The sequence below is a fragment of the Ornithorhynchus anatinus genome, chromosome 20 (genome assembly GCF_004115215.2).
Source record: "Ornithorhynchus anatinus isolate Pmale09 chromosome 20, mOrnAna1.pri.v4, whole genome shotgun sequence".
Taxonomy (NCBI): Eukaryota; Metazoa; Chordata; class Mammalia; order Monotremata; family Ornithorhynchidae; genus Ornithorhynchus; species Ornithorhynchus anatinus.
Window position 1 is genome coordinate 2619208 of NC_041747.1, and position 12885 is coordinate 2632092.

At 58.5% G+C, this 12885-nt stretch overlaps 1 protein-coding gene across 1 annotated transcript in view; it reads right to left on the reverse strand.

Moving 5' to 3' along the window:
* Positions 1 to 1364: 1364 nt before the first annotated feature.
* Positions 1365 to 12885, reverse strand: part of FLT1 (fms related receptor tyrosine kinase 1) — a 93056-nt gene continuing 81535 nt past the window's right edge. Inside the window, exons 19-30 of the mRNA XM_007664112.2 lie at positions 10319 to 10432; positions 8199 to 8287; positions 7178 to 7364; positions 6719 to 6816; positions 5744 to 5866; positions 5342 to 5453; positions 4960 to 5059; positions 4715 to 4820; positions 4426 to 4568; positions 3394 to 3478; positions 2902 to 2996; positions 1365 to 2564 (exon numbers count right to left, since the gene is read on the reverse strand). Of these exons, the coding sequence (XP_007662302.2) occupies positions 2390 to 2564; positions 2902 to 2996; positions 3394 to 3478; positions 4426 to 4568; positions 4715 to 4820; positions 4960 to 5059; positions 5342 to 5453; positions 5744 to 5866; positions 6719 to 6816; positions 7178 to 7364; positions 8199 to 8287; positions 10319 to 10432 (1427 nt within the window). The 3' untranslated portion in view covers positions 1365 to 2389. The remainder of the gene's footprint in view (positions 2565 to 2901; positions 2997 to 3393; positions 3479 to 4425; positions 4569 to 4714; positions 4821 to 4959; positions 5060 to 5341; positions 5454 to 5743; positions 5867 to 6718; positions 6817 to 7177; positions 7365 to 8198; positions 8288 to 10318; positions 10433 to 12885) is intronic.

Consider the following 12885-nt stretch of genomic DNA (forward strand, 5'->3'; position numbering starts at 1 on the left):
TGTGATATTAGAAAGGTGATGCCAGCCCGACTGACAGGCCCTACTAGAGATGGGGCCTCTCCAGAAGGGCCCTGAGAAGGGGATGCAGAAGGGGCGGTTCCTGAATCCCACGGGGACAGCGGAGCCCAGGGCAGAAACGACAGCGGTAATCAGCGGAAGAGAACTTGCTGGAATCACCATCCGCCCCGATCGGACCTGAGACCGCCCGGCAGTCCGTCAAGTACAGGTGGCCCATCTTCACTCTGTCTCTTCTTTTCGATCTTGCACGTGGGAAGGGTCTCCTCACGGAAGGTGGCCTGTGGACCGAGAAAGCTATGGGGCCGAGGCAGGGGGCACGCCTTCGTGGACTGGTGTCTCTTCGGAGTGTAAGGCACGAGATGGGGCACAGTGTTGTCAACGACGTGAGCTAAAGACTCAGAGGATCGTCACAGTGGAAGGAAATCCCCCAAAGGATATCCTAACAGAACGCAGGAATGCTGCCCGACCTGAAAAAGCTACCGAGCTGCATCAACTCACCGAGGGTCAACACGACCTCTCCGATCAGGGGAACACGATCTCTTTTGGCTAAGTGCTGCCGCTGCCCTCAAGCTCAGGACGGCCCCCGGCGATGCTCACACAGCTCGTCGTCTTTGGACACAACAGGCTGAGGCGGTCTTCCCGGCACCTCATGCTTCTGGAAATTACATGCGGCCCTGTCCCGTCTTCCCTGTCCTCCTTTCCTTAGCTCGTTGGGAGGAAGGTAGGTGGCTTTGTGACAGGCGTGATTGGGTCCGGGCTGTCGGTTTTCCTTTCCTGGAGAGAAAATCTGCTGCAAAGCCAGGCGGGATCAGTTCTGGCCACTTCCTGCATCTCTTCTAAAGCTTGTGGGCGGGAGCCCGTTGACGTGGTACTGATTACTGTCATGAGAATTGTGGTCTGGGCCTCCCGGGGCTGAGGTATGTGGAGTTTTCATGTTTTTCCATTTGAATTGCAGTTGTCTCCCCTTCTCTCTCTTTTTTTTTTTTTAACGGTATTTGTTAAACCCTTACTGTGTGCCAGGGACTGGTCTATCCGCTGCGGTAGTTAGACGTTAAATCAGGTTGGACGCAGTCCCCGTTGCACATTTAGGGCTCACGCTCTTAACGTCTGTTTTACAGATGAGGTAACTGAGGCCTAGAGAAGTGAAGTGACTTGGTTAAGATCCCCGGCCTTCTCCCCCTTCCCCTCCGCCACCGGGGTGACCTACCCCTGCCCACTGGCAGTCCTGGGGGCAGCTGACGCTGCTTTGGTCTCCGTGGAGGTTCTGGTTAGTGACGTCTCTCAGGCAGCCCGTAAACTCGCTTTATCCTGAGCTCAGGGTCTCGTTTCTAAGGCAGCAGGCAGAATTAGTTCCAGGTAAAAGACCGTTTATTATACAAAGGTAGCAGTCAAAATACACTTAAAAACAGATTAGAAATGTAAGACATCGTTAAATCACTCATCCAGTGTACATTCTCAATTGGCACAAAACTCACACTAACCCTACCAGTTTCCTTCAATACTTAGGCACCAAAAACATCTTTTCCTCCAGACCGAGAGAGATCCTTCCATCCTCAGAGGCATCGAAGCGTGCTGGGCCAGGGCAGGCGGCGCCTGGGCCAGGGATCGGCTGAAACCAGGCCTTTCCCTCTGTCGGGCTGGGACACTCCTCCTACGCTCAGAGGCAAACCCCGCGGCAGGTACGGGCAAAATTTAAAGTGCTTTAGAGGTGGTTAGTCCTGCCGTGAGCCGGCAGGGAGGGAAGGAGGACAACAGCAATCGCTTCTAAGGGCGGCTGCCCTCCGGCGCTCCTGCCTGGTACCCGAGCAGAGTTTATGAGGTGAGTTCCTCCCCGCCTCTGGCCTCAACTAGGGCAGGATTCCTTTTGGGGTGGGGCCAGACGGAGTGAACGTCATCCCCTCGACCTTTTGAGCGTCACGATCCAAGAAGGCCGAGACACACTGACGGCCACTTCAGTTCCTGAAGACAAAGACCGTTGGAGGGCTGACGTTCACTGCGGCCCAGGGTGCGGGGGCGGTCCTGCCGGCTGGCAGGGTGTGGGCTGGGGAGAGACACAGCAGGGCTCTGGGCCAGCGAAAGCCCAAGGTCAAATTGGACCTGTCCCAGTTCTCTGGCCCCCCCCATGCCGGGAACATTAAATCCCTAACGCCTCCGGGTCGGGATGAGGAGCGGGCTCGCCCGTGGCCCGGGCCAGAGAGCTCACGCCTCACCGGCCTTCCTGGCTTTAAACCGGGATTTCGTTTACCTCTGAGGTGCTGGAAAGGCTCGTTCTTGTTGCAAAAGGTCAGAAAAAGCACTCTAAGTGGATAAATGGGTCGCGCCGGGCAAAGCGAGAGGTTACTGCAGCGTAGCCGGAGCCCTGCCCACCCGGTTAGGTGGGGGCGGGAAGGCCCCGGCCCAGCGGGGCAGGGCCCGCGGGCACACAGCACGCCATCCTGTCCAGCGCTGAGGTGTCGCACGTGAAGCGGCGCTGAGCACGGGCAACGGGGGCACGGGCACTGGGGGCCCCCAGGCCCGACTCCTTGCTCCAGCTGCTCACGTTCAGGCTGCAAGGGGATAGAGGAGCGGTGGCTACTGGGGCCTGCCGGGGCGGGCTGTTGCCCTCCCCTGCCCGGGTTGTGCAGCTGAAGCATTTGCCATGTCCATCGCCGTATCCAGGCAGGTATACGGTAGCGAAGTGAGCGCGTGTGTTCTGGCAGGCTGGAGCGCTCTCCCTCATCCCGTGGCTCCCCTAGGCCCCGGCACTGCCCCTGAGCCAGGCCTTAGCTTGACCCTCATCAGAGCACCCAGGGCGCTCGGCTGAGAGTAAAATGGGACTGTAGAGTGTGTCGTCGTCGTCGTCCCCCCGCCCCCCCCGCCCACCGCGAGGAGCAGGCATCTTACCCCAGGACGAAGGGTCCTTTGGCTTTGTTTCCGCTCCAGGGGCAGCGCTGAAGTTCCCCTGAGGCCAGGACCAGGCTGCTGCTGGCCCGGTAATCCTGGAGGACAGGAAGGTTATACACTGGATGGGTCTGGAGGAGGCTCAGAGAGGGAGGAAATACTTGGCCCCAACCTTCACGAATATATTCATTCAATAGTATTTATTGAGCGCTTACTATGTGCAGAGCACTGTACTAAGCGCTTGGGATGAACAAGTCGGCAGCAGATAGAGACAGTCCCTGCCGTTTGACGGGCTTACGGTCTAATCGGGGGAGACGGACGGACGAGAACGATGGCAATAAATAGAGTCGCTCCTCCGGCCCCACCCTCCCTCCACCCCGACTGTGCAAAAGGGAGAGACTTGGCACTTTTTGCGTTCTGGCTCGTCTTTGGGCCCCAGTGGTGGCTAAAGCAGTCCCCCTCCACCTCCCCACCCCCAGCGCCCCTCGTCCTTACCTCAAACATGGAGCGGCCCCGGGACGAGAGCTCTGCACAGGTCCTCAGCCGCTGGGATCGGCCAAATTCGAAAGCATTAACGTATCTGGAACCGGGCAGACAGACGGAGGGTCTTCCCGCTGGCCTGCAGGAGCCCTGGCTGCTCTCCAGTCCCGTTTTCCTCCCCTCCCCCTTGCCCCTTCCCCCCACAATCTCCCCTCCCAAATCGAGGGGAAACCCCTGGCGGTCAGGGTTCGGGTCACTCTCTGGCCTGTCCTGCCCGAGTGCTTAGGATGGTGCACTATTGCCACTCTTTTTTGAAAAAAAATGGTATTTGTTAAGCGCTTAGTATGTGTCAAACGTTTTCTAAGCTCTGAAGTAGGTACTAGTTCAGTAGGTCGGACACCCAGTCCTTGTCCCACGTGAGGCGGGAGCAAGACCTAGTGGAAAGAACACTGGCCCTGGAATTAGAAAAGGTGGATTAATCCTGGCCCTGCCCTTTGCCTGCTAGATAAACGTGGGTAAGTCACCTCTATTTCTCTGGACCTCAGTTTCCTCATCTGTAAAATGGGGCTAAAATACCCATTCTCCCTCCCTCTTAGACTGGGAGCCCCACGTAGCCCAGGGAATGGGTCCAACCTGATTACCTTGTATCTACTGCTTGGCACATAGAAAACGCTTAACGAATGCCACGACTATTATTATGGGGGCTGACCCCACCCCCACGTTCATCACCGACCCTTTCCAAGCTGGACATCCTCCCAAGTGCCCTGTTTCAAGTAGGGAAAGGGGGGGGGGGGGGTCAAGGTTGACGTCTGTCCTGCCCCCGGCCCCTGAGCGCAAGCCTGATTCCTTTGACCCATCTCCTCCACCCTCCACCCCCGCTGTGGGCCTTAACCTCTACCAGGAGGAGGTGGTGGAAGGAGTCCTGCCACCCGGTTTCCCGGAACTCTTTCCTAATTTCTTTCGGGGCCCGAGGGCTGGCGGTAGATGGGGAGAAGGGGACAAGGGGTCCGGCGCGGCTAGCCGCCAGGGTCCCGAAGGGTGTTTCACCTGATGCTGTCGATGCTCTTCGAGCTGGATCTGGGAGCTGAAACATCTTCTTGGAAATAGGGCTGACGCGGGGCCGGGGGCCGGGATGCCGACCCAGCGGGGGCAGGCAGTGCGGTGCTCAGGGGGATGTAATCCTTACCATCCTGCGACAGCCCCGCCAACGTCACAGGCCGGCTTTGGCCTCCACAGGCGTCTCTACCCCCAGCTGTCCCCGGGCTCTCGCTCCTGGGTTTGGGGGGAGCCCCGACCCGCCCCTTTGACCCCCCCCACCCTCCCCTTTGAGCAGTACCTGTTCCACACTGGCTTGCAGCAGGTCCCCGAGCTTTTCCACCAGCTCGTTAAAGCGGGGCCTCTCCTCAGGGTTGCGATGCCAGCAGTCCAGCATAGTCTGGTAACTGGGGGGGGGGGGGTGTGAAAGGAGCAGCCCCTTGGGAAGTGCACACGATTTACAGCTCTGGGCCCGTGGCGGGGGGGGGGGGTTGAAGGGTGGGGGGCATGGCACTGCCCGCAGCCATGCTGCACAGGGACACTCACATTTCAGCTGTGGCGAACTCTGGTGCCCGCATCCTGGTGCCTTCCTTTAGGCGGCTGCAGAAATCCTCATCGATCTGCACCCCTGGGTAGGGGGACGCCCCTGTGGACAACTGGCATCTGAGACATCTTTAGCCATGAGGCAAAAGGCCATCCCCTCCCTCTCTGCCCCTCCACACTGCCCTTGTGCCCAGCAGCCAGCCATGCTGGCACCCTGCCCCACCCATGTCCGGCGGGAAGTGGGGGGTGGGTCTCGGGCTCACGGTGATGGGGGCGAGATGGGTGACGGCATCGGGCGGGTCGGCCCCGAATGGGGAAATGGTTGGCTCTACCCTCGGCGGGCACCCGTGGATTAGGTTTCTTCCCAAAGCTGCCCACAAGTTACCCAAAGAGAAGATCTCCCAGAGCAGCACCCCATAGGACCACACGTCGCTCTGCGTACTGTAGACCTTGTCGAAGATGGACTCTGGGGCCATCCACTTGAGGGGGAGCCGGGCCTGCAAGAGGACAGAGCCAGTGCCGTCACGGGCCGTAAAATGGCGCCCGCCCGGAGGCCGGGGGGAGGGGGCGGTTCCCCCACGGCAGGACCGTTTGCTCCGAGCCATCCCAATACCCCGGGTTGGTGGCATGCTACAGTCCCCAAGCTGACCACGGGATCCTGCCCAAGTGGCCCACGATGGGATGAGAGGTGTATGGGGTAGCCCTGGGAACCTCTCTCCATTCTCCGTCTGTTCCCGAACCCGACCCCTCGGGGCATCGTGCCGCCCCCAGCTCCCACCCGACTCACGTCTCCTTTGCGCACGTAGTCGGGATTCTTGTAGATGTCCCTGGCGAGGCCGAAGTCACAGATCTTCACCACGTTGTTGTCCGACAGGAGGATGTTGCGGGCGGCCAGGTCGCGGTGGATGCACTGCAACCGAGTCGCCACCCTATCGCAACGGGCTTCCTCCGATGCCCCTCAGGCCGAGGCCCTGGACCTTTGGGGGTCCGTCCCGTCGGAGGCTGCTCTGCCGAGTGGGCGGGACTCCCTCCCGGCGCCCCCAGTTAGGCAGACGGGCTTCCCTTCCCCACCCCGAGTCCCTGGGGGACAGGAAGCCAGAGCCCTGCATCGGGGCCGCCCACCCGACATCCAGATAAACGCTCTGCACCCAGCTCGGTGCCCTACGTCCAGCGAGGGCCGATGCTGGAGTGGTTTGCTTGAGCACGAGGGTCACCCCGGCTAACGACCCGGAAACATTTCGGCCAAATCTTCCTGTGGGCGTTCTGGGGTGGGGTCCTCTGCAAAGCAGCCCCCCAGGTTACGGGGAGAGAGTCGCCGGATCCGGCTATGCCTGGGTTTGTTTTTTTAAATCCAATGGTATTTAAGCGCTTACTATGTGCCCGGCACTGTACTAAGCGCTGGGTTAGATATAAGCTAATTAGGTTGGACACAGTCCATGTCCTCCTTGGGGCTCACACGCTGAATCCCCATTTTACAGAGGAGGGAACTGAGGCCCGGGGAAGTGAAGTGACCTGCTCAAGTTCCCACAGCGGACATGGTGGAGCCGTGATTAGAACCCAGCTCCTTCTGACTCCCAGGTCCCTGCTGTATCCACCGGGCCCCACTGCTTCTCACGCTAGGGTCGGGAGGGGGTCGCTCGGCCTCCCCGCTCCTACCCACCCCCCTCACTGTACCCCTGCCCGCACGCCCCACCAGCCCCGGCCCCGTCGGAGCCGCGGGACTCCGCCGGGTGGGGAGGCGACCCCACGGAGCCAAACCCACCTTTTTGGATGACAAGAACTCCATGCCCCTGGCGACTTGGAAGCTGTATGAAATCAGGTCTTCCATGGTGATGGGCCGCTTGTAGAAGTCGTCATCCTCTGGAGAGGGCCAGAGCCGCCGTCAGGGCTCCGCTCCGGGCCTGGAAGCCGCAAGGCAGCCTCCGAGGCAGGAGGTTGAGCGGGGCTCCCGCCGGCCAACGCGAGGCGCCGCGCCGCATCCGACTCGCCGCCCCCCACCCTAAGGATGGCGGTCCCCAGGGCGAGCAGGCCAGAGGACGGACGACGGCATGTTTTACTGTCTCAGCGAGGAACGCGGCCTGTGACCCGGCTCGCGGACACGGCCTGGGGGGCGGCTCACACGTTCGGCCCTTAGACGGTAAACCGGAGAAGCCTCTCCGAGATGCCCAAAGGGCTTGCAGAGTCTCACGGGCAGTGGCCGTGGGGACACAAGAATACCTACCTTCATCCTCTTCTGCCTCCATCGCCCCCTCCTCCTCCTCCTCCTCGCCTTCACTCAGACTTCGCTCTTCCTGGAAGCCGGAGCTCGCCAAGCTCTCACTGCTGGCTGCCCTTCCCAACCCGGGCCGGAGGCCCGGCTCCGGCTCCTCCTTGGTTTTCCGGGGCTCGGCGGCCTGCAGGGCGGCATCCTGAGAAGAAATGAGGGAGGGAAGGTGAGTGGGGAAGGGAAGGAAGGGAGGAGGAAAAGGGGTCGAACGAGAGGTTCGGGAGACGGTGGGTGAGCCGGCCGGTGAGGGCAAGGGGCCAGTAGACTTCTATCTCAAACCGGAACCCCGCACGCGGGGAACGTGCCTGCGGCCCCGAGGTGCTGGGCTACCGAGAGCTCACCTCCTCCCAGAGGCCTTCCCAGACTGAGCTTCCCCTTTTCCCTCTGCTCCCTCTCTGCACCCCCTTCACCTCCCCTCAGCTAAATCCCCTTCCCCCCTTTCCCTCTGCTCCTCCCCCTCTCCCTTCCCCTCAGCACTGTGCTCATTTGTCTACATTTTTATTACCCTACTTATTTTGTTAATAATAATGCGGGTATTTAAGCGCTTAATATGTGCAGAGCACTGTTCTAAGCGCTGGGGTAGATACAGGGTCATCGGGTCGCGCCACGTGAGGCTCCCCGTTAATCCCCATTTTCCGGCTGAGGTAACTGAGGCTCAGAGAAGTGAAGTGACTTGCCCACAGTCACACAGCTGACTTTTATTACCCTATTTATTTTGTTAATGAGGCGTCCGTCCCCTTGATTCTATTTACTGTGATTAAGTCGTCTCGTTTCTGTCTGTCTCTTCCGATTAGACCGTGAGCCCGTCAGCGGGCAGGGAGGGTCTCCAGCTGTTGCCGAGTTGTCCGTCCCAAGCGCTTAGTACGGTGCTGTGCACAGAGTAAGCGCTCAGTAAATACGATGGAGCGAATGAATGCCTGAAGGGAGCCACGGGCAACCTGTGGACCAGGGAGGGCGTTGCCGGCCTTCTACCTACCTTGTTGAGGAAGAACAAGGCTCGTTTGCTCTTGAGGTAGTGGGACAAGTTTCCATATTTGCAGTACTCCACAATCACCATCAGGGGGCCTGCAGCCAACAGAGAATCATAATGTTGGTATTTGTTAAGCGCTTACTATGTGCTGAGCGCTGTTCTAAGCGCCGGGGGAGATACGGGGTCATCGGGCTGTCCCACGTGAGCCTCACGGTCTTCATCCCCATTTTCCAGATGAGGGAACTGGGGCACAGAGAAGCGACTCGCCCACGGTCCCGCAGCTGCCAAGGGGCAGAGCTGGGATTCGAACCCACGACCTCCGACTCCCAAGCCCGGGCTCTTTCCGCCGAGCCACGCCGCTTCGCTGAGAAAGGCGGTCAGCCCCCGACAGGGGCCATCCCACTGTCTCCGGCCACCTCGTGGGGGGCTTGGCTGGACGAGGGTCGCCCGTCAGACCTCCCGAGGGTTTCTAATCCATACCCCCCCAGAGCCCCGGGAACACAACTCCAAAACACGGGCAGCAAGAACAGAACAGTCTTCCTCAAGCACCCCGGCAGTAGCAACCACCATAAATAATAATAATGTTGGCATTTGTTAGGGGCTTACTATGGGCCAAGCACTGTTCTAAGCGCTGGGGTAGATACAGGGGAATCAGGTTGTCCCACGTAAGGCTCGCAGTCTTCATCCCCATTTTACAGGTGAGGGAACTGAGGCACCGAGAAGTTAAGTGACTTGTCCAAAGTCACGCAGCTGACAGGTGGCGGAGCCGGGATTAGAACCCGTGACCTCTGACTCCTAAGCCCGTGCTCTTTCCACTGAGCCATACTGCTTCTCTAGCAAGAACCCCCACCTTCTCTTCTTCCTCCTCCTCCCATATCAAATGCTTACTTAGCGTCTAGAGCCCCGTGCCATTTTAGCCCAGGGAAAAACATGGATTTATCAAGGTCTAGAGGAAAGAGCACCAGGATGGGAATCGAGAGACCTGAGTTTTATTCCCGGCTCTATCGCGAGCCTGCTTTGTGACCTCGCTTAATCTCTCTGGGCCTCAGTTCCCTCCCCTGTAAAATAGGGGTAATACCTCTTGCCTCTCTCTAATTCAAGAGGAGGATAATAATAATTACGAAGTAATAATAACGATTTTGGTATTTATTCCTATGGACTAAGCCCTGTTCCTAAATGCTGGGGTTGATACAGGACAATCAAATCCGACGTAGTCCATCCCACTTGAGGTCCACAGGGAGAAGAGGTTTAAGCCCCAGTTTACGGACGAGGAAACTGAGGCCCAGAAAAGTGAGGTGGCTTGCCAGATGTCAGCAGGAAAACGGTGGAGCTGGGGTCGGAACCGGGTTCTTCCGACTCCCAGGTCCGCACGTGGCTTGTGAGGTTAAAACAAGATTGCGGACGTGAAAGTGCTTTGGAATACAAAAACAAAAACAAAAAAATGCTCCCCAGAGGCCAGACATTATCTTGCCGTTTATACCGAGGAGGGGGTCGGTCCAGTTGCCTCAGGGTCCTGGAAAAGAGCAGCTGTGGGTTTGGAAGCCTCTTCCATGCGACCCAAGCCCAGACTCTCCTGGTGCCTCTTCCCGCTACACTGGAAGCCCCTTCAAGGTAGGAACCATGTCTACTGACTCCATGGTACCCCACCAAAGCGCTCGGCACCGTGCTTTGCACAGAGCGGGCGCTCAGTAAATACGATTGATAGATGACACTCAGCTGAACGTGACTTAGTGGAAAAAGCACAAGCTTGGGAGTCAAAGGTCGTGGGTTCTAATCCCAGCTCCACTACTTATCAGCTGTGTGACTTTGGGCAGGACACTTAACTTCTCTGTGCCTCGGTTACCTGCTCTGTAAAATGGGGATGAAGACTGTGAGCCCCACGTGGGACAACTTCATTACCTCGTATCTACCCCAGCACTTAGAACAGCGCTTGGCACATAGTAAGGGCTTAACGAATACCATCGTCATCATCAGTTCAGGAGCGGGCAACCAGAGGGAGGGGGCTGGGAGCCCCGGGGCCAGGGCAACCAGGCCGTGCCTCTCCAAAGCCCTGCCCCCACAGGAAAACACCCGTGACCGCGGATGTCGGGGCACGGGGGGCTCCCCCGGGTCAGGTCAGGTCGTACCTCCGTGTCTAGTACAGGCTCCCAGCAGGTTCACCACGTTCAGGTGGGGGCCGATGTGAGTCAGGATCTTCAGCTCTGTCATCAGGGCTTTGTACTCGCTGGCTGTTGCCCCCTCTGTGCAGGAAACCGGGCAAAATCAATTGTATTTATTGAGCACTTACTATGTGCAGAGCACTGTACTGAACGCTCAGGGAGAGTACAATATAACAGTGTAACAGACGTGCCCTGCCAGCAGTGAGGCCGGCTCCCCCCGGCTGATGAGTTCTGTGCCCTCCACCTTTGCCCTTCCCCCATGGTCTTGACGGGGCTCTGGTTTATTACCCGGAGACCCCCTGCCTTCCCAACCCCCGGGAGCCAGAGGGTGTGAGCAAGAGTGCACACACACCACATTTACACGTGAACACAAACATGCCCACGCACACTTGGACACGTATGTATGAACCCAAGCCCTAACCCGTCCCCCCCGTGCCACGCCGCCCCAACCCCTGGCCAGTCGCACTTCAGGCCCGACGACGAAAGCGATTCTTCCCGTTGGCACTTCAGGCCGGGGCCTGCACGCACATCTATCCCTAGTGAGGCAAAAGATCGCGCTTGGGGATGCCATCATCCGGATCTTTCAGGAAAAGGTGGGGGGGGGGGGCTGAACTATTTGGATAACTGAGGCTAAATTGTCCTTTTTGGACTCTACATGATCTGGATAATTTGTAGGCATAGATTGTGGTTTGGCCTGCTCTTGGACCTGGCCTGGAATCTCTACCCCTTTGCAGGGGAGGGAGGAAGAGGGGAAGAGAAGGGAGAAAGAGTGAGTGAGAGTGGACAAGCATACGGGATGGTGCAGCCACTCTTCAACCCCAAGGAACATCTAACATGCATCTTCTGGTCCCAGAGGAAGGAGTCTGCGAGTCCCTCCAGGAGCCACTTTACTGGGCTCCCCCAAACCCACACTGGCTCGGGTCCATATCTCTTGGGGGAGCCAAGGGCACCTTTCTGGGGAAAGCGAGTCCGGCCCTCAGCCCGGAAGGGAGCCGGAGAGGGAGGCGAGGTGAGCTCGGGACCTGGAAGGGGCCGCCCTCCGGAGAACATTTTGTCCGGCACTCAGCACACCATCACACTTCCTCTGGGCCCCGGGGGGGAGGGAGGGTAAGTCAAGGACACTGCCTCGGGAGCCTCCTGTGCCCCACGCTGCACACTCCGGGATGCCATGAGGGTAGGCCCACTTCAAGGACCGGGACCCTCATGCTCGGCAAACGCCCCCAGATCGATCCTTCCACAGGCGACTTAAAGCGGCCGGTCCCTTTCTCAACTCCATTAAGCCTCAATTTCGGCACTAGTAGCGAAGAGGCGGAGGAGCCGGGTGTGGGGAGGAGGCAGGGTGGGGCAGCATCCTGCTCCCTCTTCCCCAGAGACCACCCATTTCCCCCCAATTTTCCTGGAGCTGGAAGCCTGGGTCCTGAACGACTGTGACTCGGCTCAGCCTCACCCTCCCGGCGGCCAGGGCCTAGCAAAAGACTCGGGTTCCTGGACGGGGGCCGGTGGATGTTTTCTGCCTTCCCGCCCGCTTGTTGGCAGTTAATGTTGGATTTTGTTCTTAACGGCTTCTACAAAAGGTATTAATACTCCGCCAGGCTAGTAAGGGGAAGAAAACCCCTCCCTCCCCTCCAAACCCTTCATGCTTCCAGGAGCGGCGCTTAGTACAGAGCTTTGCACACAGTAGAGGCTCAATAAATATGACTGAATGAATCAATCTCCTAAAACCCAAAACCTTCCTCCTGACCCCATTCCCTGACCTCTCCCCTCTCTGGGTCGCCTCACCCACCAAACTCCTTGCATCCACACTTCCCTAACCCCATCTCCCTTAGCTTCTGAGATCCCTTTTCCCAGAGTTTTTGTTTTTGGAAGTCCCACAGAAAGAGCACGGGTCAGGTAAATCAGTCAATTGTCTTTATCGACCTCTTTCTGTATACAGAGCGCTGTACTAAGCACTTGGGAGAGTACGATATAGCAATAAACAGACACGTTCCCTGCCCACAACAAGCTGAGAGTCCAGAGGGGGACAGAGTGGTCGGAAGACTTTCGTTACACAGCGGGCGCCAAGGCTGATAAGAGGGTGGAATGGGCATGAGTCCCGGTTTGCATGTTTGAGAGGAGGAGTTTGGCTGGAGGTTTTGGGGGACATTCTGTAACAGTGGCCATGGAGAGAGGAACCGCTGGGGGCCCAGAACAAGCCGTGTCCGCGGCTCAACCAGGGGGAACCGCGTCGATAGCACGGGTAACTCCGCAGACGGATCTGTTCACCAATCGGCTTGATCGGCCAACATTCAACAGGCGGATATGCTCACCGTTTAGATGCTGCCCGGCGAACCAGTCTGAGGAGGGGGGTGGGAGGGGCCGACCTTAAAGCAACGTTCTAATGGGAGGAATCCGTAAAACCAAAGTTGCCCATAAGGCACCTCTGGCCCCAGCTCTGTTCAAGACGGCAGCTTTGGGACCTCGACTTTCCCCCCTGCTTTTCCCTTCCTCTTCCTCTCCCGCTCTCCTCTCCCCTGCTGGCACCAGGGGCCCCGTTC